The 26464-nt window shown below is 49.1% G+C and overlaps 1 protein-coding gene across 1 annotated transcript; it reads left to right on the top strand.

Annotated features, from left to right (window-relative positions):
* The first annotated feature begins 190 nt into the window (after nucleotides 1-190).
* Nucleotides 191-25244, top strand: LOC115521488. The gene is made up of 5 exons (XM_030326792.1): nucleotides 191-332; nucleotides 14569-14766; nucleotides 15926-16033; nucleotides 16942-17063; nucleotides 23907-25244. The coding sequence occupies exons 1-5, from the start codon at nucleotides 191-193 to the stop codon at nucleotides 23958-23960; spliced, it is 624 nt and encodes a 207-aa protein (XP_030182652.1). The 3' UTR covers nucleotides 23961-25244.
* Nucleotides 25245-26464: the final 1220 nt, after the last annotated feature.

The raw sequence follows: 26464 nt of genomic DNA, 5'->3' as shown, positions 1-26464 counted from the left end.
GGCAGCCTCTCCTGGGCAAAGAGCAGGGTGCCCCCCAGTCACCTGGGCTACAGAAAATGCTGTTTCTGTCCCCGCACAAGCCCCACCCCTGGGCGCGGAGGAGTGGAAGCCGTCAGCCAAGCGGCGCCCGCACTGGGAACGCAGCCCTAGGGGACCCGCTGGGGCTTCGGGTTTGGCGGCCTCCAGCAGGATGGACGCCACCGAGATCGCCCGCGTAGACCGCAAGGCGCCTAGGCTCCAGCCTCGGCCTTCAGGAGGACTCCAGTGTACTTTTAACTTCAGCTCGGCTCAGGTGCGTTTGGAGTGCGGCAAAACTCGGCAATGGGGACCTGGTGAGGATGCTCTCTCCGCCCCAGGCCGAAACTGCTGATTGAGAGATAAGACACGTGCGTTCCTTTCCCTTTCTGAGCCTCAGTTTCCCCAGTTTCAGAAGAAAGAACTGATAGTCTGGAGTTTTCATTCCCAGTTCTGGACTGTTGCACGGACCCCACCCTTGTTGCTCTCTGCGCGGACGCAGGCTTAGCGCTCCACTCTAGGAGGCCTAATGGGAGGCCCGGCCCAAATCTGCAGACCCAGGATAAGGAGCTGCGCAGTCCGAGCGGCCTACGCGCCTGGCCACACGCTCCAGGGGGCCCCCCTCCCTTCCGGTACCCCGCCGTGCTCACCCGGAGAGCGCCTTCTGATGGTCTGGCACTCTCAGCGTTTTCAAATGCGCGCTTTTTCCTCCAAGTGTGCTAGTGAGGTCCGGCAAGAACTCTACCCCCATCTTACAGGGCAGAGAGCTTAAGCACAGAGAGGTTAAAAAACTGCAGTAAAGGAGTGCTTAAGAGAGACTGGCTACGGAATCTGGTGCACTTGGGTTGAAATCCGCCACTGTCGCCCCTCCTTATGGGAACCTTAAGATCCTCAGTTTCCTCCTCTGTAAATTGGGACACGGTAACCACCCGCCCAGAGTGCTGGCTTAAGGCCGATTGAAATAATATAGGTGAAGCTCTTAGCACGATAACAGTAAACCTGGATAAGTAGTGCTCTGTTTGGGGGACTAATTTAGCAAGGGAAGAAATGGAGTTTGGGAGTCCATACGACTGCATAGCACTGGACAGGGAGAGTCCAGGCCACTGGTCACCGCTCGAAGTTTTGTGTCCTGATCTACCCAAGCCTGTTTCTGACTGCATTGGAGTCTTCCTCTTTCCCCAACTACCCTACAGAACCCCACTGCCCTAAGGCTGGAGGTGAGGGAGACCGAGCTTTGCCAGATGTGGGGGTTCTGTCGCCAGAGACTTGAATTGCTTCCCACCCACCGGCATTTCACTCGTTGTATGATTTGGGGGGAGTTCGGGCGCCCTCCGAAACTCAGTTCCCCCATCTGTACAGTGGGCTGGCTGTACCAGCCGCTCCGGAGTGACTTCGACCTGGGCCTAGGGGTCCTTCTCCTGACCTTGCCCCACTCCTCCCCTTACTCCCACCTCCACCCCTCGCCTCCACCACTCGCCCCTGGACAGGAAGGCCTGAGAGCCTGCGCCTCAGCGCCCACCGCAAAAACTTCTCCCACCGAGTCCCGTGACCTTGACGCCACCGGCAATCCCCGCACCGGACCCCTTATCTAAATAGGGCCGTAAATCAAAGACCTGTCAGGGCCCGGGTAATTACAGGAACTCCATAAAAAGGACCCGGCCGGCCGCCTGTTTATATTAGCGCCGTGTAAAATATTCTCGCTGTCTTGGGGAATCGCGTCGCGCAGTAACGCACCATAAATCAGCCCGCGGGCCATTTACCCCGCAGCTTGAGCGCGCAAATCCCTTAAACATTTCTCTGCGGCATCTAAAGAGTGCCTAGGGCTTTCCAATCTAGCCCAATCCGCTTCCTGGGTCCGGGGACAGTTACGGCAGGGGAGAGAGAGAAAGCTTGTCGATTGATTTCTCCTATAACCTCCTAGTGTGAGAGGACTCCTGGACTTCGCTGATGTGGGAAAGCAGCAAGTCTATGGAGAGATCTTGTTAGGACAAATAGGGGAAACCGGCGCAGAGAGGGAAAGAAGTTTATCTAAGGGCACACAGCCAATGAGTGGCAGAGACGCCGCTGGAGGCCAGACCTCTAGGGAAGACCCGACTGATGGCAGCCTCTGTCTCGCCTTATTCCCCCCTTTCCTGGGATGAGGACTGGTCCAGCCAGAGAGGGTCCAAGCCACACGCTGACATTCCATTCTCTACCTTTTCGCCTCGGGGATCCCTGAGCTTCCTGCAACTGCGCGCAGCATTCTGTGCGTTCTTGCGTGAAGCGGGACTTCTGGTTCCCTATATGGGCCCCTTGTTTTACAGGTGGCAAAACACGGGCGCAAAGGTTGGGGCGCAGCTAGGAATGAAGGCCCTCCGTTACTAAACTAATCCATTTTCAGTTTGCCTCCATTCTTTCCTAAAGAAACACTAAGAGAAAGAGAGAAAACGGGAGAGAAAGAGCGCATGTGTTGGGGGTGGGGGGCAGGGAACGAGAGGCAACCCTGTCCATTCTTAGGTTTGTAACTGCCTCAAAAATACACAATCTATTTAAGGTGAACCTGACGCTGCCCATTGTCTAGTAAGTAACATAAATCAAAGTTATGGAAAAAGAATATTAAATTTTCCGTGTCTTCCCTCGGGGCTGGGACCTAAGGAGTCCGGGAGAATTAAACATCTTCCTCCCCCATTCCCTTTCCTTTCCCTTCCGAAGTCCGTAAATGACAACGTGTTTACACAAGTTTTTATGTCGTCTAAGCTTCGTCCCGGCTCCGTTTCCTCCTCTGTGTATTTTCCGCGCAGAGAGATGTCTGCTTCAGGACACGTTCAACCTAAACAGAACCCCGTCTGATTGGAAAACGTATTTATTTGAAAAATCGTAACTCACAGTTTTGGTGAAAACGGCCCCCAAATTTATGGGATCGTTTGGGCGCAGGCCGTAAATTAAAAGCACCGGACACCCCCTTCATCCCCCTCCCCCCTGCCTCGTCCCGAGGCAGCTCCGGTCAGCTTCTCCGGAGCTGGAGCGGGAGACAACCCCCTCCCTGCTCCAGTCCCTCGCGTGGTTAGTTGCCTGTTCGCGGGCAGGTGGATTTCCTGGTTCCTTTCCACGCAGTCCCATTGCTTCGGGGCAATTTCATTCTGCTTAGCCTGGCAGCTAAGAGTTTCAAGTGGTCAGTTATCAGTGTTCTGTTGTGCACCCTCTGTTTTAAGGGTTCCAGGTTGTTCGTTAATTGCACGCTGGTTAGTTTCATGGTGCTAGGTTGCAGGTCGCTGGGGCTCCTCCACAATTGATCAATTGTGTGCCAGGCTGTTTTACACCAAGAGGCTTATCTCTGGTCAGTGTCACCAAGGTCAATTTCACCGCCTGGCCTGACGTTTCTTCCCAGGTCAGAGAATTTGTTTCCTTTTTCAATCCAACATGAATGCCTTGGAAGGATGAAATCAATCCATTCCACCTATCTTTTGGATCCTGCTGCTAGCCTACCAGGGTAGGCTGAGGGTTGGGGGAAAGCTGGAGCTGGGACCCTGTCCCCAAACACAGATGCCACCATGGGCTGGGGAGCCCTGTAGTCCAAACACAGCGGAAGCACAGGGCCTTCACCAGCAATCCTGGAGTATGCTTTCTCCCGGAAATGCATGGTTGAGCCACATCTCTCAGTCTTTTTTACTAGGGATCGTGCACTTCTCTGGCAGCATCCCCATGGGAAGGAAAGGGCGGGGGAGGGCAGGACCTCAGTTCCAGACTTGTTCCTTTAAGCACAGCTATCTCAGGGAGAGGGGGTTGGCGATTCACTCCAAACTTTTGCACACGCTGGAGCAATGCAAGAATGGTGGTGGAAATCTGAAGTTGTGCAGCATCTCATCCCAATCTACAGGTTTTCACAGCAAGCCTGGGCCCTCAGCCACTACCTGGCAAGAGTGACCTATACATGGTAGTATTCAGTTCAAAGAAATGCAATACGTTTCAGTAGAGAAAACCCAGTCGGGTCAACCTGATCTGTTCTGGAAGATTAAGAACTGGTAGGAGGTAGAATTGGTCAGAAATGGTGAGATGACAGGATTGTTCTCCCATTATCCCGCCTTAAAACTTGGGGCTGGGGGTATAAGAAGGGCTCCTCCTTCTCGAGCCTCATTTCTCCCAATCTAAAATGGAATGGGTAATGGGATCCACACTTTGTACAGCTGCTGACAGGACCGGAGCAAGACACGGACTTTTAAAATTTTTTTTTCAACGTTTATTTATTTGTGGGACAGAGAGAGACAGAGCATGAATGGGGGAGGGGCAGAGAGAGAGGGAGACACAGAATCGGAAACAGGCTCCAGGCTCTGAGCCATCAGCCCAGAGCCTGACGCGGGGCTCGAACTCAAGGACCGCGAGATCGTGACCTGGCTGAAGTCGGACGCTCAACCGACTGCGCCACCCAGGCGCCCCAAGACACGGACTTTTAAAGGTGCCTGGAGGCCGAGGTATTAATCCTGAGAAATCTGTGCTTGTCTGATGGAGAAGTCCACAGGAACTCAAATGTTTGGGCACTGGACTGGGGGGATGGGTCAGTGGCCAGCTACACTTACTGGTGAATATTCTGGCCTCCTCAACTCTTTCCTTCTGCAGATAGGCATTCGGAAACTGAGTCTGCGGGCAAGAAACTGCATCATTATTAGTCTTATTATTTTAAACGGGGCCAGGCAACATCCGTCATCTTTCACATAATGGTCAATTGTAAACACACTTTAAGAGAGAAACACAAAAAAGGGATTTAATGTTGACACTGGGAAAATGCTTAGCTCTGGCGTTGCTGGGGAATTGGCAGGCTCTCTTGTCCTTTGGGAGAGAAGTTAAGTGCTTAGTGTTTTTTTTTTTTTTTCTTCTTTGCTTTTTCCATTGAATTTTCAAATCTCTCAGGGGTCTTCTTTGTCTCTTTAGTTTAAGGAGAGAAGTCCTTGCTTAAAAAGTCAGGGGTGGATGAAAGGATAAAAGGGCTTTGGGAGGGAGAAGGGGTGGGGCAGGCATAGTTGGCCTGTCTGACCAGCAGCACCTTCCCCAGCGTCTGCTCCCTCTGCTCTACAGATCCCCCTGCTGCATTAGAATGTGGTTCTGGAGCAGGAGGATGAGAAACCAAACAGAAGGTGGGAAAAGCAGAAATGAGGAAGAAAAGCATACCTGGTAACTGAAGAAAAGGGAAGCATCCTTTTGTTTCCCCTCATTATCAAACGTGAGAGGCAGCTCCCTTCCAGAAAGTCCAGTCCAACCACCCCTTCCTGGTGGGAAGGTCACTCCCTAGCCACGTGAACACCACACCCACACCCCCATCAGATCACCTACACACACCACTGGGCACAAGATTGTCCCCATTCTCTTCCCAACACCATTCAGATCATGGAGCAAAAACCACGAAGTCACAGTGGAAATCACCCCCAAACTCAAACCAACTGCTGGTAGTTAGTAAATTCATTTTCATCCATGCAAGCAAGGCCCTCGGAAAGTCTATTTTAAAAAGAACAACAAAGGTGGCAGGAGAAGAGAGAACAGAAAGGAAAGCCTAGAAACCAGAGCAGAAATTAATTTAATTACCTCCTCTCCCCTGCTATAAATTCCACAGAGGAAATCAAATCTTTCTGTGCATGTGTATAAAAACCAATCAGTCTATGGAGCTCGCCAAAACCCATTATGTCTCAAACTGGGTATCCTAATTGAATGAATCTGACTGTACCAGGCAACCAGGAATCACCCGAGCCAGGTTTTTCCGAGCCTTTGCCACGGAGCCAGAGAGGATAAACATGAGTTGGAACCACACACTAATCAGCTTGCTTGCAGAGAAGGGGAACTTTCTCAGTCTCAGCGCTGGCAGATGCGTCCTAACATTTTGCGTCAGATTGTAATGGAATATTTCTCGTAAACAGCCAAGTGTCTCTCCCAGCCACTCACCTGACATGTTTCTTGTTGTTTAACTTCAGATCTGACAGATGATGATAACCTGGAAAAGAGAGAGGTTACAAATGCCGAGGGCTGTGGGGCTGGGCAGTGTAAAGGGCGCCCGCTCCAGAACTGGGACAGGGCTGTGATTTGTAGGGCCAGGAAAAGGCTGTTATGCAACCAGAGGCAAGCAGGCGCTGGTGCGGGACGGAAGCACGCAGTGAGAGAGCTTGGGCTGCTTGCTCTAAGGCCATGTGCCACTTGTTTAGTATCCCCTGTTGTCAGATGGAGGATGCCCCCTCCCTCTAGCCTCCCCACTCCCCCCCCACACCCCGTCTCAGGGGCACACTGATTTATAGCACCTGTTAAAAACACGTAATGGATGCAATTAGCTGTGGCACTAGAGGAAAAAAAGGAAGGAGTTGACTTTATTCCAATAAAAGATAAATGTGTTTGTTTTCATGAACTTAGTTCATTCATTTAAATTTCTGAGACCAATTAAAAAAAATCATTGCTGCTTTCTTTGCTACATGGGAATCATGCTATGATTGGTTTTCATTGGCATTGGTTCTTGAAGTCGAATGGGTATTACAATCCCCTTGTTGAACATGTTTCCAAGGCGGGGAAATTTGCAGGATTGGGATGGGCACAGGATATGCATTTCTAATAAAGCTCATTCTGATGCAGAAACCGTGCTTTGAGACTACAACTTGCATGAATATGGTAGGGGCTCAAGAGTAACCTATTTACCAACAAATATATTTTCTTGTTAGCTGCGTGACTCTAGCAGAGTCATTATAAACACACAGTTAAATGTGATACATGTCTATCGTGGAAAATTTAGAAAATATAGAAAAGTAGAGGAAGAAATGACAGTTTCCTGGATCCTAACAAGCTATTTCAACTCCCTGAGCTGTAGCTTTCTCCACAGAACCCTACAGACTCCAAAAAGAGACAATGGTCTTATCTTCACCTGTCCGACCCTTAGCACCCAACACACAACTGGCACATAGTAGGACCTCCAAAAAATATCCGCTGAAAGAAATAATTGGTTATATGAAGCTGTGGTTTAGATGATTTCTAAAGTCACTTCCAACCCTAACATTCTATTTTTCATTTTCTGCTCTAGGGGAAAAAATGTAATTGCATAAACTCAGATATATTTGTCACTGGGACTCTTGACGTTTAAACATGTATATGCTTTCTTTTTCCCGTGTCTTGTCACTTGATCTGACAGCTTTCTGCTTGCTCTGTTTGATATTAGGTTAGGGTTGTCCTTGCCTGAGGCAGTCCGGCTGCCACTGTGGATTGGAAGTGAGTCGGGTGGTCCTCACCTTGTACCAAACAGAATGAGCAGAGGAGATTTTTGAAGACTCTAGCAAAATTGCATGAACAGCCCAAGAAAGAGGATGCTGAGCTGTTTGCAGTTCACAAGTGTGTAGTTCTTTCCTGAAACTATGAGGCAGACCCCTCCCCTTCTGTCACAGCACACGAACATCGACGGCTGCATTAAGCTCTTACTGTGTGTCGTGCACTGTGCACACATCTCCCATTTAATCCTGGAAGTGAGGCTGTTAACTCCATTCTATAGATATGCAGATAGACCCAAGGTCACTCAGCTAGGACACTGGAGAAGTAGGATTCAAGCCCAGGTCTCTATTGACTCCAAAGTCCTTGTTTTTAACCACTGTAATGATGTGTGTGTTGAGAGTGGGAGAGGGATAGTTAATACCCTGAAAATATTTTTTATTTCTCCAACAAACAATACTTTAACAACAATAATGTACTGTCATTAAAGAATATGAACCTGCCACCTGTTTCACTCCCTCACCCCCAAATACCATATACTAAGACTCTTTCCTGTTACACAGAGTTCATGTTTATCAGGGTTTTTTTTTAAGTGTATTTATTTATTTATTTTTTTTCATTTTTGGGACAGAGAGAGACAGAGTATGAACGGGGGAGGGGCAGAGAGAGAGGGAGACACAGAATCGGAAACAGGCTCCAGGCTCTGAGCCATCAGCCCAGAGCCTGACACGGGGCTCGAACTCACGGACCGCGAGATCGTGACCTGGCTGAAGTCGGACGCTTAACCGACTGCGCCACCCAGGCGCCCCTAAGTGTATTTATTTTTGATAGAGAGAGGGAGAGCGTGAGCGGGGGAGGTAGAGAGAGAGGAGGACACAGAATCTGAAACAGGCTCCAGGCTCTGAGCTGTCAGCACAGAGCCCGACACGGGGCTCGAACTCATGAACTGTGAGATCATGACCTGAGCCAAAGTCAGACTCTTAACTGACTGAGCCACCCAGGTGCCCCATGTTCGTCAGTTTTAATGGTGCTTTAATGGTTCGTCAGTAGTATATGGTGCTCATCAGGCTGCATCTAAATAGATAACTCGCCATAATGAGGTTATAAACCCCATGAAGCGAGGAGTCAAATCCGTTCTATTCACCCGTGTATCCCTAGCACTTGGCATAGTACGTAGGCCTAGAAATCACTAAGTAAATATTTGACTGAACGAATGGTAACTTGCTTAATATAGACAACTCTGAGGAGATGCTTCTGGCACTGTGATCATCTAGAAGTTAATCATCACACAGTCAATGCTCAGCAAGATGTGGTTGAAGGAACAATCTTTTAGGAGGAGAGCTGGCACATGGAATTTTTAAAATAAAGTCTCACTTAAATTAGTAAAATGGAAGTAAAATAGCTTCTGCACCTGAGTTAAGTCCCTTGCTATGCTCCATAAGGAAGGCCATGTTTTCTGATCTCAGCTCTGTGCCCCTAGCCCCCAGATCCTCCCCGGAGACCATTAAGTCCCAAAAGTCTGTGTGTCTGTAAGGTGCTAAGTCACATGTCCTCCGCCAGAGCTAGCCCTGGAGTCAAATGCCAATCACGTCTGTCGGGATGATTTGCTTCTAGAAGTCATAGTTGTCATAGTTGGCACTACTCCCATTTATATTTTTAGAATGGATTTCTAGGAAAAATGTGAATATAGCATAATGTTGAGTTTAAAAAGCAGGAGACAAAATTAAATATACTGGGCTTTTTTTTCCCTTTAAAATAAGAAAGGCTTTATTTTAAAAAAAAGTGTTTTGTTTTTTTTTTTGCACGCGCGCAAGAGAACACATGAGTGGTGGAGAGGGCCAGAGGGAGAGAAAGAGAATCTCAAGCAGGCTCCATGCTCACCACAGAGCCCAACACAGGGCTCAATCCCCTGACCCAGGGATCATGACCTGAGCTGCAATCAAGAGTTGGACGCTCAACCATCTGAGCCACCGAGGCACCCCAAGAAAGGCTTTAGACAAAACAAATAGCATGAATCCACATCCAAATGCAAGTGAGAGATTTCACTGGGTTTTATAAAAGAAATTTGCACTCGGGCATCAACTAGAAACCAGGGCCATCACATAGGCATATGCAAGAAGACATCCCAAAATAATCATCATTGATGGAATCATTGGAATTATGGATGATAATTTTGCCTTTCCTCTACTTTCACACTTACTGTAATGGTGTATAACTAAAAAATAAATCCAGGGCACCTGGGTGGCTCCATTGAGCATCAGACTCTTGATTTTGGCTCAGGTCATGATACCGGGGTCATGGGATTGAGCCCAGCATTGGGCTCTGTGCTGAGTGTGAAACCTGCTTACAATTCTCTCTCTCCCTCTGCCCCTCTCCCTGGCTCATGCTTTCTCCATAAAATGAAATGAAATGAAATAAATTCATACTCCAAACTAAATATATAACATGAAAAATAATTCCTGTGAGAGGAGACAGTCAATAAGAAAAAGTACCAAGGTAACTTGGGCAATAAAAATAATTACCCCAACAATAACATTTATTTGACACTCATAATGTGATAGGCAACATATTAAGACCGTTACATGGTTGATCTCATTCACATCTCAAAAGTACTTCATCAGAAAACTGCACTCATTATCCCCATTTTGCAGGTAAAGAAACTGAGGCACAGAAAACTTAAGTAACTTGTCCAAGCTTCCCCAGCTAGTGAGAGGCAAAGATGTGCTTTGAACGCATGGATTCTTTAAACACATTTATGAAAGGATAGAAAAAAGAAGGAAGGAGAGAGGAAGGAAAGACTGAGGAGAAAATTTCTCCATTGGTAAGAATGAAATGGAACCAGTGAAATGGGTATCAGAGATATCTGTTCGCTAACCCTGCATGGAATCACCTTGAGGGCTAATTAGAAGTGCAGAATCTTAGCTTCACCTCAGACCCACTGAATCAGAATTTGCATTTTTAAAATATTTCAAGGGATTCAGAGACACATGAAAGTCTAGGAAGCTCAGTTCATATAGAATCCATTTGAAAAAAAAAATAGAGAAAACCCATTTGTGTTTGTCGGGACTGGTACCACCTTAGAAATAGGGACCTAGCTGCATGAATCCATGTTTTTCAACTTGGGCATAATCCCTGTTTCCTCATCGGGAAAACACCTTGCTAGATTGCAATCAGAATTTTTTTTTTTTTTAAAGAATAGAATAGAAGCTATCAGAGGGCATCTCACGAAGGAAGGGTAGATGTTACTGCATGGAACCTTTATATTAAGTATGTGTGTGTGTCCTAGGTCTTGAGCTGCAATGTCTGTCTTATGAACTCTTTACCAAAAAAAGGTTTTAGCGTCTGGCCTTCACCCTGTGGCCTGAGGCAGCCTTGAAATTCCAGGCTGACATTTAGAGGTGTGGTGGACCCACTTCCCATTTCTGCTAAATGTAGAAACTCTGACCGAAAAAGTTGGGTGGGTGGAGGGGGCGGAACATCTCACAAATGATCTATCTTTCTGTCCAGATGCAGAAACCTGGGCCCAGAGAGGAGAAGGACTCGCCCAAGGTCACACAGAAAAACTGAGAATTGTGCCTTTGGAAAAAGGAGCCTCACAAGATCAGCTCTTTCATTCACTTTTTGTCCCAATCAAGGAAGACCTGAGTGGCTGGATTGGGATCTGGCCAGGAGGCCACGCAGCTGGGGGACATGACTCTGGAATGTGTTGGGGAAACAAGACGCCTTCTCTTCCAGGCCCGACAAGCCAACAGGCCGATGTGTGGCCAGAAAGGGCCCTGGTTATCTGCTGCCCGCCTCTGTTTCGTTTGGTCTGTCAACTCCAGCAGCAAAGTGCCCCAAACGTGTGAGGCTTGATAAAGGTGGGAAGGTAAGAGGGTGGAGGTGGCAGGACATCAGGGACCAGAGCTTGAGAGATGTTCCAGAACCTCTGCTTCTACATTTCCTCTCAAGAGGCTGGGAAAGCCAGTCAGACCTTCCTAGCCCCCTTCATAGCCTCCCCTCCCTGCTGATTGTGGCTGAGACCCTGAACTTCTCTGGGTGTCTGGGTCCACTCCATCTCAAGCTGAAACAGGATAAGATCTTGAAACTTAGATGCTGAATCAGAGGATTTAGAAATTTTAAAAGAAATCTACCCTTTTGTTCTTCTTTTTGTATGTTTTTAAACTCAAAAAGTAGTATGGAGAACTTGGGGAAGAGAAGAAAACAGCTATAACCCTACCACCCCCAAATAGCTGTCACCACTATGATGTGTGTGGTTTTCAAAATGGAGTCGTAGAGTCTATCCTGTTTTGTCTTGCTCACTTAGCAAGGGGTTGTGAGTTTTATTTATTTATTTTATTTTTATTTTTTATTTTCTGGTCAATGAATATCATTTACTTTATATTACCTGGATATTTGATGATAATAAAGAATTATCATGGGTTGCCTGGGTGGTTCAGTTGGTTGAGCATCTGACTCTTGATTTCGACTCAGGTCATGGTCTTGTGGTTCGTGGGTTCGAGCCCCACGTCGAGCTCTGTGCTGACAGTGCAGAGCCTGCTTGGGATTCTCTCTCTCCCTTTTTGTGTCTTCCCTGCTCACACTCACTCTCTCTCAAAACAAATAAATACACTTAAAAATTTTTTTTAAAGAATTATCGTTAGTTTTTTAAGTATGACAATGACATGGTGCCTATTCTGTTTTTTACACAGTCCTTCTAGAGATACACTCTGAGCAGTTTCTATGTCAAATGGTGTCTGGGGTTCCCTTCCAAATAACACAAGAGAGTGCACTTGGTGGCCGTGGAAATAAAACAAACCTGGTCATTGGTTGAGAATTGTTGACACTCTCTTGTCTACCTTCTTAGATAAGAGGTTTTATCAATATTCTTCTGTAAGAGTAGGGGGGGTTTTGTTTTTTGTTTTTTGCCTATTTTGATCACAGATCCCTTTGAAAATTTTAAGCAGGCTATGGACCCACTTCCCAGAAAAATCCACATTCCCATATCATACCCACAATGGTAGGAGGTTCACAGTCCCCTGAAACCCGATTGGGTATCCCAGGTTAAGAACTCCTGAATTACAACATGATTACGTTTTAAGATTGCATAGTATTCAGGTAGCTCTATCATCATTCACTTAACCAATTCCCCTATTATTAGAAATTTTTATAATGACTGAATTATTCTTTAAATTTGTTTTTAATCTTTATTTATTTTTGAGAGAGAGAGACAGACAGAGAGAGTGCAAGCTGGGAAGGAAGAGAGACAGAGGGAGACACAGAATCCAAAGCAGGCTCCAGGCTCCGAGCTGTTACCACAGAGCCTCACATGGGGCTCAAACTCATAAACTGTGAGATCATGACCTGAGCCGAAGTGGGACACTTAACCGACTGAGCCACCCAGGCGTCCCAATGACCGAATTGTTCTTAATGAAACATTCTGCAACCTGTATCTTTGCATGTATATTCCTGATGACAAAGTCCTAAAAGTATCAAAGGACACGCCTATTGAAAAGGTTTTTCTTACAGAATATCACGTTGTCCCAGGAAGTATAGTTCATGTCTTTTCAAATCCGCTTCCATCATTGGAGTCAAGATCTCTGGGGTGAAGCCGGGGCTGCATGGCAATCCGCCCTGACTCTCCGAGGCTGTGTTCCCACCTGCAAACGCAGGGTTAAACTAGCTGACGCCCTGGATCTCCCACTCTGTTCCATGATTCTTCCAACCTCAGAAATTCAGGCAAACGCTATGTGCTCTTCACAGACCCTATACTTCTGCCTTTGCTTGAAGGGCGGACCCCACGCATCTAACAATTCTTGCTGCCCATGGACCTCCTCCCCCAGTTGACCTCTGCCCACCAGGCGCTCTTCCTAAAACCTCCACAGCCCAAGAGGCCAGCTTTAGTGGGCTCTGGAGTCAGATTTTTAGGGTTGGAATCCTGACTCCAAGCAGGGTGTAACTTTGGGTAAGTGGCTAAACTCTGCTGCCCTCTCTGGGTGTTTAATATCAGTACTACCTGACAGGGTCGAGTGAGGATGAATTGAGCTAGTACGTGTTAAAGTGCTTAGTACAGTGCCTAGCACATAGTAAACACCATCAAATACTTGCTATTGTTACTACACCTCTTGCTTCCCCAGCCCCCTCTGAGGACGCTCCTTTGCCCACAGAGTGTTGTAAGGACCCCTCTCCAGCACCTGTCCACAACCTTCCTTAGAGCCTATCTGCCTGTGTCCCCTCATACACCCTGTTGTTAAACCAAATCGAACAATTCCTATCTCCACCCCTCCCATTACTCCCAACCATTATGCCGTAAGTGTTCCTTCTTGGCGCCTTGGCTGGAGTTTTTTTCCCTTCATCCCAAATGCATCTCCTTCTAGAGCCCTCCAGAGGAAGATCCAGGGCTCCAATCTACTCATGCCCAAGCCAAGACTGAGCCTCCGGAAGTCCCTGGTCATACACGGCCCTTCCAGTTCTGGAAAGCTCACTGGTTCCGGAATGAGACCTGGAAGTTCATTCCCTCCTCTTCTTGCTTCATTTATGCCCTCTTCGCATCCATTCCCAGAAGCCCTGTGTGTCACCCTCAGCACACTGCCCCAGCTTCCATAACCCACACACCTCACAGCAGCATCACCAGGAGCCGCCATGTTGTGGCCAGAATTTGAGAATCCAGGCTGAGAAGCCTACGGAGAAAGCCTCTTCCACCCAGCCTGGAGAGCTTGGCTAGATCATTTGCCCCCTCAGACACTCCCTTTTCTCATTTGAGGGGTGTGACATGTCAGAAGTACTAGAACCTTTGGAGATGGTTTTATGCAGATCTGGGGCTGTGCAGCCCAGGCTGGAACCCAAGACTCATAACAAAGGGTGACCTTGGGCTCAGGCTCACCAAGCCCCAAAATGATGGGGCTGGGTTTTCCTACGAGACCCTCAGGCCTAACATTCAGCCCCCACTCTGTGAAGGCCACCTATCTGAAATGTCATCTCCAATGTCTTTCCTCAAGTGGACTCTATTAGAACACTCAACAGGTACACTTCAATGCAGAAGGAACTTGTGTGCTGCTCACTCTGTCCCTTTTCGTTTGCTCTGTGGGGCTGGTTTTCCTGCCGCTGTATGAAAACTGGGGCAGAGCCCAGAGTTTTCTAGTCCCTTTAGGTAGTGAAAAGTCCTGCAGCCACCTCCAGTCACTAAATATCAGGTTGGTTCCGTCCCCCCGACCCTCGCCTCTCCACACTGTGCTCGAGCCAGCGCCCTCTCCCTACAGCCGTCACCCCCAGCTTGTGGGTGTGTTAGCTCTGGCAAAGCCTGTAATCAAGGAGGAAGCATATTTGGCTTCCCTCTTTATCTCCTGCCTTGTGCATCTCCCCTCCCCGCAGAATTCGATAAGCTTGATTTCCAACCCTCCGGGGCGAAGCAGTGCGGGAAGACAGTGGTTGCCTGCCGAGGTAGCCCGCCGTGGCTGCTTTGGCCGGGGCGGGCAGCTACAGTGGACTTGAGGCCTCGGGCGGCCCTTCCAAGGCTCGCTCCGCCCTCCCTGAGGCTCTGCAGCTCCTCACCTGCAGGTCCTTGGCAAGGTGGGTGCAGCTCCATACTTGCGGGTGGCTTTCTCTTTCCTCAGCCCCTAGGCATCCAGCAGGACCTCCTCCAGCCCTTTCGGCTTGCCCTCAAGGAACCCCCTTGGAACAGACCCTGAGATAAGCTTCCTGGCGCTCTCTCTCTCTCTCTCACTGTCCCATATGAGCCCACACCACACTGCACAGCCCTTGTTCCAATAAGCTCTGGGAGAGGGGTACCCAGTGCGGGCCTACCGCTTCATTCTGCCGTCAGAGCAACTGACCAGCGCAAAGGCATCCCATTCGGTGGGACAGGCGGGGGTCAAACAGCAGCCTGTTGTGTCCACTGAAAGGTGGGAGACATATTTTGAGCTCTATGAGTAGTTTCTCTTAGTGTCACCTTCCTATCGCGAGATGAAGGGGGAGGTATCCTCCAGCATTCATTTTTGAGGACAGGGCGGGGTGTGGGGGGGGGGGGAATCGCAGCACATCAACAGCTCTGTAGAATGTCCCCCTCATCCTCAACTACGTCCAGTCCTTTCAAACCAGCCACAGTGAGGGACTGAGAATAGCCAGTTTTTGCCTACCCTGGTTTGGTACCTTACTTTGGAATGTGGCATCTATAATATCTTGGCCTCTCACTGCCACTTCCATTTTAATATCCTGTTACACTTATTTTAACAATGGCCACCATTAATTTGATGCGTATTATACACAGGCAGGCTCAGGACTGACCATTTGTGGTGAATATTTGCTCCCCACCCCCCAGCTTTCTGTGTCCAGTTCTTCTGCAAACAGTGCCCTGATTCCTTTTCAGTTAATTAATTACCTCTCCCTCGCTGTGTGTGGGCTGTTAGGACATTCGGTAACAGAGACTACGGCAGGTGCTCTCAGTGCCCTGCCCAGACTCCCCTTCTGGGCTAGCGCGCCCTCTCCGTCACACGGATGTTGGTGCTAATGGCTCTCAGCTGCCTCCTTCTCCAGATGATACCTGAAAGGGTGTGCCTCTCCCCCTGGGGGTGGCCTGTGGTCAGTGACTGACTGATAGAGGATAAAACCCAGCGTGTGGGCCTTAAGGGTGGACAGACTATGGTACAAACCATGCTCCAGCCTGCCCGTGGGATCAGACAGAGACTAGACTTCTGAAACCACGTCTTTGACCAGCTTCTTCCCTCCCTAGTGCTGCTGCCTGCCCGCTCTTCTCCTGACAACACCCTCTCAGCAAAAAAACAATCGCACAGGAATCCGCATCTGGAGCTCTGCTTCCAGGGAACCTGCCATAACCCAGGTAGGAACGGGACCCAGGGCAGACAAGGCTCCCAAGATACTGGATATAGGATGGGGAGGAAAGAGGTTGGAATCTTACCGCTCCAGGCGTGGCTCTCTGGCAGAGTTATCCTTTATTCCTATCTTATTTCCTGGTCCTTTAGTTTTTCTTTGGATCCTGAGTACTCCATGTCCTTCTATCCTTTCTCTTGGTTCACTTTTTAGCGAGACTCCCTTATGACTGCCACCTAAGAACTCTACACATAGAGCATTTAAATGTACCAGCGCAACCCTCCAATAACCCTAAGTGACAGGTGTTATTATCCTTCCCATGTCACAGATGAGGAAACTGAGGCTCAGAGAAGTTTAGTGACTTGCCTTAGGTTCCACAGCTAGGAAATGAATATTACCAGGAGCTGGGTTTTGAGCTCGGGTGTGTCTAACACCAAATCCTTGCTCTTGACCATTGTGATGTGCTATTTCCCTGGGAGAGGGCGAACTGAGGTGGGCCCCAGCCAGGGATACTCCCTCTAGGTTAGGCTAATATGCAGTTGAGCCAATCACCATTGCTCTTCGTGTGTGTGGGGGGGTGCAAATGGGCTAAGTACTTGGGCTCTGGCGCTAGGTTGGAATCCAAGCTCCACCACTTGCTAATGGTGTTAATTGGGCAAGTTACCCGAGCTCTCTGAGCCTCGGTTTCTTCATCAGGTCGGTGGAGATAATATGCCTAGATAGGATTCTTGGATCGAAGGAGGTCCTGAAAGGAAGTGTTTGTTCAGCCCGGTTCCCAGCATGCAGTGAGCACTCAATAAATAGTGGCTCTTATTGTTGTGTTGGCACTTCCTGTCATTCAGGGGTGACTTGGAACATATTTCAGCCAATGAAGGGCCAAAGGAGGCCCATGGCAAGGACTGTTTCTTGGGATCCCAGTGTTCTCCAGGGCCTTCTGTCCTTACCCTGGGTGGACCTGTGAGACATCCCTCCACGGGCCTACAGAGTGCTACAGGCCAGCAGAGACCAGGCAGGAAATGCAACTGACCGGAGTGGACCAGGTAGGGGCTGTGTCAAGCTGGAGGGCAGGGCCCTGTCTTCAGGGGGCAGCAGTGCTCAGGTGGCACTTGCTTGTGGCCATTTGGGAATTTGGGTGCAGAGTGGCCAAATCCTGGAAATCTCAAGAAAAGCAGGAATCTAGGCTATTCTATGAAATTTCCGAATTTTTAAATGTTTTCACTTAAAATACATTTTTTAAGTTTTTTTGAGAAAGAGTGTAAGTGAGTGGGGGAGGGGCAGAGAGAGAGAGACTGGGAGAGAGAATCCCAAGCAGGCTCCCTGCTGTCAGCCCAGGGCCCAATGTGGGGCTCAATCCCACCAACTGTGAGATAATGGCCTCAGCTGAGATCAAGAGTCTGCTTAACAGACTGAGCCACCCAGGTGCCCCTTAAAACACTTTTTTAATGCTGATTGGGCCAATTAAACCCATCTGTAGCCAGTTGTGGCCTCAGTTTGCAACTCTGGGTTAAAGGTTTTGGTGGATGCTTGTGTGAAAGCAAGAGCTGCTGTCTCCCTAAACCAGCCGTGTCCATCTCCAGAGCCTGAGGATCGGGCTGGGTTTGGGGGCTTCTTTTGGCTTTGGCTGTTATTGGTTGTCAATGCGAATTCAGAAGGAGGGTCTGACTTCATAGTGTGAGTCCATCCTAGGTGACTAAGACCCGTTCCCTGCTCTTGAAGAAGGTAAGGGTTCATGGGGTGAGATTTCAGTTCACCAACTGTGCAAGAGGAAAGAAGCCGTGTGTGTGTGTGTGTGTGTGTGTGTGTGTGTAAAGGAACAGTGTGGAATGATCCCCAATGGGCTGTTAGCATTGGTTACCTCAGGGGGAGGGGCGGGAAGGGGCTGGATAACAACCTTCCACGTGCACACATTTGTGTGCTGTTGGGCTGCTGGTTTTAGTAAGCCTGTACTGTTGTCGTCACCTGAACGTCATACAGTTAGGGAAAAAATATAAATATAATTACATGCGCACCTACCAAAAAGACGATCATCTAAATTATGGAATCGAGGGGACCTGGGTGGCTCAGTCGGTTGAGGATCCGACTTCGGCTTAGGCCATGATCCCGTGGCTGGTGAGTTTGAGCCCCGCTTTGGGCTCGCTGCTGTCAGCACAGAGGCTGCTCTGGATCCTCTGTCCCCCTCTCTCTCTGCTCCTCCCCTGATGGGGCCCTCAAAACTAAATAAAAAATGGACTATAGAATCGTCTCACTTCCTCCCAATATAATTTTTGTCAGTTACACTGCCATACGTGTCCACTGTAAAAAATCAGCACGTGCTTGATGGTAAAAAAGGAACAACTTGAAATCGCTGGAATTCTATCCGCCATGAACATTCCGGTGCGAGGGCTCTGGACCTGGGGCTCATGAGGAGAGTGAGCATTTCCTGTGTGCCAGACCCTGTGCTGACATTTGGCAACTGTCGTGCCGATTCTCACCCCACGACGAAAGTCCTGCCAAGTCACACTCAGGACACGGTGCGTTCGTGGGCCTCTTCCCCGGGAGATGCTGGGTCAGTGGAGCCGGACAGAACTGGGAATCTGAATTAAAGAGGCTCCCTGGGAAATCCTGACGCAGGTGTTTTGGGGACCACACTTGGAGTTGAGCCAGTCGCAGTCCACCCTGCTCATTTCCCAGCAGCAAGACCGGAGCCATAGTGACTTGGTCAGGGTCAGCCGGCCCTTGTGGCCGAGCTCAGACTTCGGTTCCATGCTGCCCCCATACACACACCGTTCTTTTGGAGCTCTCCTCACCGGGCTCCTGCAGCTTTCCTCATGCCGACGGATGTTATTGTTTTCTTATGCCTCCAATTAAACAAAAAATCCTGTCAACGGGCGACAGGCCTACTGCACGGAGGCATTAACCAGACCCGCAACCCGACCCGGGGCCTGCTCCTGTGGGTAAAGCACATTCCCTCCACATGTCTCTCTTGCGGGCTCTCTCTCAATAAGAGGCCCCACGGAGGCACCATCGGCCCACATATTGGGTGCTACAACCCCCACAGAGGCATCTGGGAGCAGGAGCACCACCCCCCCCCCCCCCGCGTGCAGCCTGTTGCCATGGCAACCCTGCTGCAGCCTTTAGGCCCACTGAGGTAGCCTGGGCACCAGGAAGGTTGGAGCTGGGGAAACTGAGGCCCAGAGTGGTGAAGGGCCTGTCAGAAGGCTGGAAGTTACCCATCACGTAAAAGCAAAATCTTCTACCAGTTTTATTTCAGCTTAGGGTGTTAAGCTAAGTGGGAAAGGATTAGTAATCTTGGGGGAAAGTTCCACAAGAACAGGGCCTGCAGGAAATGGGACCATTACTAACATCAGGGTTCTGCTTCCATTCTCTGGCGCTGAGGGACAACTGTGGTCTCCCCAGTCCTCCTGTCACCTGCAGCCCAGAGTCTTGTGTAGGCCCCTTGAGGAGGAGGTATGGCCTTACATCTCAGGCCTGGGAAACTCTTTCCAACTCCTTCAGATTGTAGATAGGGAAACCGAGGCCCAGAGACTAGGTCACACAGACTCAAACTTGTCCTCTGGGCCCCTCACGAGAGCTCTTCCCACAAGGAAACCATTTCCCAGCTCACACTCCAGCTTGGGGAGCCATTTCCCAGCACTGCCCAGCTGGCCTTGAGGGCAGAGCCTGAGCCTGGGTCACTGACCTCTATGGGTCTCGCCATGGCACTCGAAGGTGAGCAGAAAGCAGGGCTGGGGGCCCAGTTGGGAGAGCAACAGGCCCCTGGTGGGGCAAGTAATCCAGAAGACACATTGTAGACAGCTGCTTCAGCTAAGTGCTAGACTGACCCTTGAGGGAAGGGCATTGTCCTGTGAGGGCCCTCAGGTGTAAAGACTGCGGGCCCCACATGCTGAAGTTGACTCTGTCACTCTGGCCTGGGAAGCCTGCCCGGCACGCCGCGTGTCATACGCCAGCCCTCTCCCACACACTCCTCTGCTGTTCTCTTGGTTCCCCGAACACACTAGGCTCATCCCTGCCTCACGGCCTTTGGGCTTGCAGTTCCCTCTGCTTGGAATGCTTTCCCCCAGCTCCAATCTGGCTTTTCCTTGTCACTCACATCTCAGCTAAAGTATGACCTCCTTAGTGAGGCCTTCCCGGCCCACTCCGACTAATGGCGCCACCCTGTTCTTCTGTCACATTGGCCTATTTCATGCTGCTGAGAATTTACCACTGTCCTTTTGTCATTGGCCCCTGTCTGCTCCTGCTTTCTAGAATGTGAGGTGCATCAGAACAGCTATCTTGTGCATCCCTCAGTGCCAGTGACGAAACCCAGTGTCTGCATATAGTCGTGCTCAGTAAATATTTATTAGCTTGATGAATGAGTGAATGAATGACCTGGTGTATACTGAGCCCTCTCACAACAGCGGGAAGCAAGGGGAGGCCAGACGTTTATCTTTGGGTGCTACTGTAGAGGTGGCATGCTTTAGTCATGAAGAGAAACTAAGAATCTCTACCTTGGTGCTTGCTTCCTGTGTAACCCAGAGAAGGTTACTACACCTCTCTGAGCCTCACTTTCTCCATGATGGCGGTAGTGGTGCCTAGTGCATGAGGCAAGTTGTGATGGTTATATGAGACGCTGTGGTCAAGAATTCAGCCAGAGCCTGGCAGACAGTGAGGGCTCCATAGTGAGTCCTCAATAAAAGTCTTTCGCTGGGGGGTCGGGTGTCATATATGGCTTGACTATTCTAAATGTTAGTCCTTCTGACTCCTTGACACATGAACTCTTGGGTGACATGTGCACTTGCTTAAGCATCCTTGGCTGTCCACCACCCACTGCACTCAGCAACTTCCCTGTGTCCCCCCTGAGCCCTCAATCTCCAGGACTGGGGACAGCCATGTTGTCTCCCTCATGTTGCTGGCAGTGAAGGACAGAGAACACGCTGAGCCCAATTCGCAGGGGATGTGACACCCAGGTGCCCAGGAGAGGCAGGAGGCAGGGAGTTGCCGGCTGCAGGCATCAGGGAAGGCGTCTCTGAGGAGACGGGGCTTGAGCTGCACCTGACCAAGTGGGCAGGACTAGGAATGAGTGGAAGGGGTTGGGGGGTACTGCCGGCAGGCAGAAGGGCAGAAGTAAGGGCCTGGAAGAAGGGGTGTATTGATTCCTTCGCTCCTTTGTTGGTTGGAATGTTTAATGATCACCTAGTGTGCAGAAGGCCCTGGCTGGGCCCTGTGCTGGACAAGATCCTCCATCGTAAGAGTTGAGCCTGGTAGGAGGGCAGACAAATAGGCAGGCAAAAACAGTATAAAAGGGAGACAAGGATGGGACACCTGGGTGGGTCGGTTAAGCATACGACTTTGGCTCAGATCATGACCTCATAATTCATGGGTTTGAGCCCCACATCGGGCTCTGTGCTGATAGTGCAGAGCCTGCTTGGGATTCTCTCTCTCCCCCTCTCTCTCTGCCCCTCCCACTTCTCTCTCTCAAAATAAATAAAAACTTAACAAAAAAAAAAGAGAGAGAAACAAGGATTCACAGGATCTCCTGGGTGTAATCGTGTCTACTAGGGGTCAGGGAAAGTATCCTGGAGGAAGCAACACTTAAGCTGAACCTTAAACAAGGGGCAGGACAAGTGTTCCAGGCAGGGGGAACAGACTGTGCAAAGACTAGCAGCTAGAGAGAGAGCTTTGAGTTCAAAGACCTAAAAGGCATTGTTAGGCTGGAGCCCCACAGAGGAGGGTGAGCCTGTGCAAGGAAAGGTGGCAGGAGCCGGGTCAAGAAGGGATTTAGTCAGCCGTTATCCTGACCGAGGCGGGGAGTCCCTGACCAGTTTAGAGCAGGGACTGTGTGGTCAGACCAGAGCTGCTTTTGCGAAAAGGTCACTCTGCTGTGTGGAGAGGAACATGCCAGGTGTAGAGGAGGCAGGAGGGAGATGGGTTAGGTGGAATGCTGTCAAGATGAGCGACACAGACAGCGGGAAGGAGGAAAGTGTCACAGGAGGACTTCCTTCACGGGACTAGGCGTATGATGGGGTGGGTGGGCAGGAATGAGAGGGAGAGAGGCAGCTGGATTACCAAAGGAGAAGCACTCTAAACCTCTGGCTCGGAGATGCTTAAGAGGCATCATTTCTCAGGCTCCCTGGTGGGATAGCATTACAAATGCTCTCCCCCACAACTGGGGGAGAGCATTATAAATGACTGGGCTGGATAAGAAGCTCAACAACGATGTCCCGAGTGCCTACTACGCGTCATGCATTGCTCCGGGTGCTGCGTGTATAGTGTGAGCAAGACAGATGATGTCCCTGCTCATATCCTCCTGGAGGAGAGGGACAATAAATGAAAGCACAGATCTCATGGCACATGGTAAGAAATGTTTCAGGCGACGATAAAGCGGAGTGAGGTTAAGTGAGGGGCAGAGAGGGGCTGCATGCAGTTTCACATAGGGTAGTCCAGGAAAGCCTCATTCGTAAGGCCACTTTTTTTTTTCTATTTTCACCCTTTAAAAAGCAGCATTATAGGGGCGCCTGGGTGGGTCGGTTTGTTAAGCGTTCGACTCTTGATTTAGGCTCAGGTCGTGATCTCACAGTTCATGAGTTTGAGCCCTGCATCGGGCTCTGTGCTGACAGTGCAGAGCCTGCTTGGGATTCTCTCTCTCTCCTCCCTCTCTCTCTCTCTCTCCCCCCCCGCCCCTCCCACTCTTCCTTTCTCTCTCTTAAAATAAATAAATACACTTTAAAAAACACACAGCATTGTAGAGATGTAATTTGCATATCACACAGTTCACCCTTTTAAAGGATGCAATTCAGGGGCTTTTAGTGTATTCACAGAGTAGTGTGACCCTCACCACAATGTAATTCTGGCACGTTTTCATCATCCCCAAAAGAACCTCCCCACTACCACCCGCCGCAGCCACGCCCCCTTCCTCTTTACCCCTAGCCTCCAGCAACCGCCAATCTACTTTCTATCTCTGCGGACTTGCCTATTTGGGACATTTCATATAAGTGGAATCATGTGCTAGGTGGTCTTTTGTGACTGGCTTCTTCTACTTAGCATGATAATTTATTAAATAATTAATAAGGCAATGTTTGGGCACAAACCTGTAGGACACGAGCAAGTCGGCTGTGCAGATGTCGAAGATTGGCACTCGGGGCAGAGAAGACCGTGGTCAGTGAGTCCCAAATTGCCCAGTGGCCATAGAACAGGAAACATTTACTCCAGCCCCACTTCCCTGGGCCCTTGTGGGGAAGGAGGTTTGCTGGGTGGGGGGTGAGGACCACTAGGTCAGGCAGCTGGGGGTGGGGGCACCTAGAGTGCCTGTTATCTAGCCTGGGTGGGTGGGTTGTAGAGATAGCCTCTGATACCCCAGGAGACTTTGAAAGTCTCCGCTGGGGCCTCAGTATCTTCATCTATAAAACTGGGGGGGGGGGGGATCATTTGGCCTCTCCAATCATGTGGAATTGGAATGACATTCCAAAGGACAGGTGTGAACCCGGATAGATCAAAAGCCTCGAGGTGGAAGGATGTGGTGTTACCATGATGGTTTGAGGCACTGGGGGAATAGAGGGGTCACTGCAGGCACAGCTGGGCCTGTCATTAAAAACCAGCTCTCTGTCACTATCTCTTTTCCTGGAGATCTCCTGGGTCTGCACCAGGCCCTTAGGGATCTGGATGGCCTTTTAATGAGATTTTTGCACAACCAGAGGGTGAAGACTGGAAGAGATTTCTTTGTGCTCATTGGCAATTCTGGATTTTTCTCAGCTGGGTCAGAGATGGGGCCTGGGAAGGCGTGCTGGTGCCTGGAGCCAGCTGTGGTCTCCTGCTCATAGCACTGCGGAGAGCAGATAAAGGAGTCTTGGGTGAGGTCTCGGCTCATAGTGACCTTTGGCAAATTCCTTCTCCCCCGCGATCCACAGACTCCCCCAGACGAGGACACAGACAGCATAGTCTGGAGCGCCCCACAGCTATGACACTCCAGGACTCCAAACCCCTGGAATCACGGCAGAGGAGAAGTGCCTCAGGACACTGAGACTCAACATAGGACCCACGGTTGACATATGGTCTGACAACAGAGTACAATTTTTCTCTTACTACGAATTAATTTTTTTCATTTGTAAATATTTTAGTACATACCTCTGAAATGTAGGGTTTTTTTTAAACAAACTATAATATCATGATAATATCTGTATCAGCCAACTGTTGCCACAATAATGCTGAGTAACAAAACACCCAAACTCAGTGGTGTACAAGACAGGCTTGTGGTTGTCTCTCGGATGTCTATAGGGCATCTGGGTTTGGCTGGAGTAAGTGGGGCTTGGTCCCAGGTTGCTTCTGGGCTCAGATCTGTTCCTCATGTCTCTTGTTCTTATGGGGCCAGAGGGCCGGGCTGGGACGTGTTCTTCCTCCCAGGGCAGGAGCTAAAGATCAAGCCTATCCAGGCAAGCACATTTCAACTGGCTTTTTGGTCGTATTCATCAACATCCACTGGCTAAAGCAAACCCCATGGCCACTCCCAGATTCAAGGGGGAACATAGACTCCACCTCCCATTGGGAAGAGCTGCAAAATTCCCCAGAGTTTCAGGGAAGAGTGAAGAATTGGGTCTATTTTTGTGATCAGCCAAACCCAGCATCTTCCACAAGAGACGAATGAGGTATGGATGGATGGATGTTTCTTTATGAACTCTAGATTCATTGCAGTTATTTATCCTTATTAATAATCCTTTTTCCCCTCCTGACTTTAGCCAGTAAGGCCTCTTCAGTTTTGCATGACCCCAGCAGGCTCTGAGAGCTTCCCTGCTCTTTAATATTGATTATAAGATGTTCCGGGCTCATCTTGCACATTTCCTGCCCTTGGCCTGGAATCAGCCTATTAATTATTTTTAAAAGCTATACATTTATAAGGTTTAAAAGTCAAGCCATTTTTTAAAAGTACAGAATATACAGCAAACTCCCTCTCCGCACCATCCCCTGCCCCTTTCCCCAAGCTTTTCGTTCCCTTCCCTAGAGGCAGCCACAACTATCAACGTCCCATTAATTTTTCTGGAGGTACTCTATGCCTAATTAAGTGCATGTGATAGGTGTCTTATTTTTAAAACACAAGAAATAAGTTCCTGTTTTATTTTACATTTTACAGTATGCAATAATTTCATTTCATAGTAAATAATAATAATAATAATAATGTTGCCGCTTATATGGCATTTACCGTGTGCTAGGAGAGCTGAAGTCCAAAGGAAAATCTGCTTAAATCAGAAGGTTTTGATCACACCCTGCCTACCATCTCCAATTCCAGGGCCCCAGACACACCCATCGTGGGATAATCGTGTTTGGTAGTGTTTCCCCAAGTACGGTGAACTACGTGATTTTACATAGTACAAACTGAGCATAATTATTATTTTAATAGTTATGGAAATATTCTACTATATAAGAGAAAAAAAAAAAAAAACAAGGATAACAAGGAACCCTTCAGTGTCCCCTGATTGTTTCACGGGAGCCCTGGCTCCATTACTGAAGCTGTGTTTGTTTGGGGCCAGCTCCTAGCTATCTCTGAGCAGAAGGAACTCTGCTTTCGAATACGGTCCCCATTGCTGTCTTTCCAGGTTGCTGTGAGCAGGTCCCTCTATCTCTCTGCATCTCTGCTTCTTCCTCCAAAGACTCAGCCTCCAAGGGGAATTCTGAAACTTTCATTAGAATCAAGACATCCCTGAGCATTATCAGCTGTTAAGTGCCATCTGTGCTAAGCCCTTCCTTGTAGAGAGGGGAACACTGAGCTCTGAGAGAAGGGGCTGGCCAGAGGCCACACAATGAGTGACACAGTGCGGCCATCTTTATTTTACACCAAACTGTGTGAGGAGCTGAGTGTTGCTGGGGCCGGCGAGCTGCCACTGTGCTCTGATCCATTGGGAGAGGGGGAGGATACCTTCGTTCTAAACTCAATCAGAATTAATGGATTAGGGAGGCTTCACCAAGGAATAAAAATACGTCTTCAAACAGTACAAAACAACAAAGTGAAAAGTTAGTCTCCGTCAGGAAACCTCTCTCCCACGCCTCCCTGCTGATGTCCCTCTCCAGAGGCAACCGCTGCTGGTTTCTTGGTTTCTTGAGTATCTCTCGAGAGAAACCCTGCTCGTACTGAGGTAGAAGTGTGTCCTTAAAAAAGGATGTGCGGAGAGTTTCAGTTGGGGATGATGAAAAGGTTCCACAGGACAGTTCCATCATCACAAGATGATGGTTCCCCAGCAACATGAATGTCCTTCATGCCACTGAATCGTACGCTTAAAAACTATAAGATGGTAAACTTTAAATTATGTGTATTTTATCACAATTGTAAAAACAATGAGGTGTATATTATCCACATTTTTTTCCCATCTTTGTCAATTAACCATGTATTTGGGAGATCATTCCACCATCACCCCATGAAGTGATTTGTTCCTGGCCATCTTGGTTAAGCTGGGAACTATGCTTCCCTAAACACCCC

The sequence above is a fragment of the Lynx canadensis genome, chromosome A1 (assembly GCF_007474595.2).
Source record: "Lynx canadensis isolate LIC74 chromosome A1, mLynCan4.pri.v2, whole genome shotgun sequence".
NCBI classification, from domain to species: domain Eukaryota; kingdom Metazoa; phylum Chordata; class Mammalia; order Carnivora; family Felidae; genus Lynx; species Lynx canadensis.
Note: the sequence above shows the minus strand (reverse complement) of the source record. Positions and strands in the feature narration are given on the sequence as shown.

Excerpts from the sequence above, each read along its gene's own strand:
- LOC115521488 (XM_030326792.1), top strand. The coding sequence starts at position 191 with ATGGACGCCACCGAGATCGCCCGCGTAGACCGCAAGGCGCCTAGGCTC. Across the intron at positions 333-14,568 it reads AACTCGGCAATGGGGACCTG|AATTCGATAAGCTTGATTTC; the intron begins GTGAGGATGCTC and ends CCCTCCCCGCAG. Across the intron at positions 17,064-23,906 it reads AACTGACCGGAGTGGACCAG|ACTCCCCCAGACGAGGACAC; the intron begins GTAGGGGCTGTG and ends CGCGATCCACAG.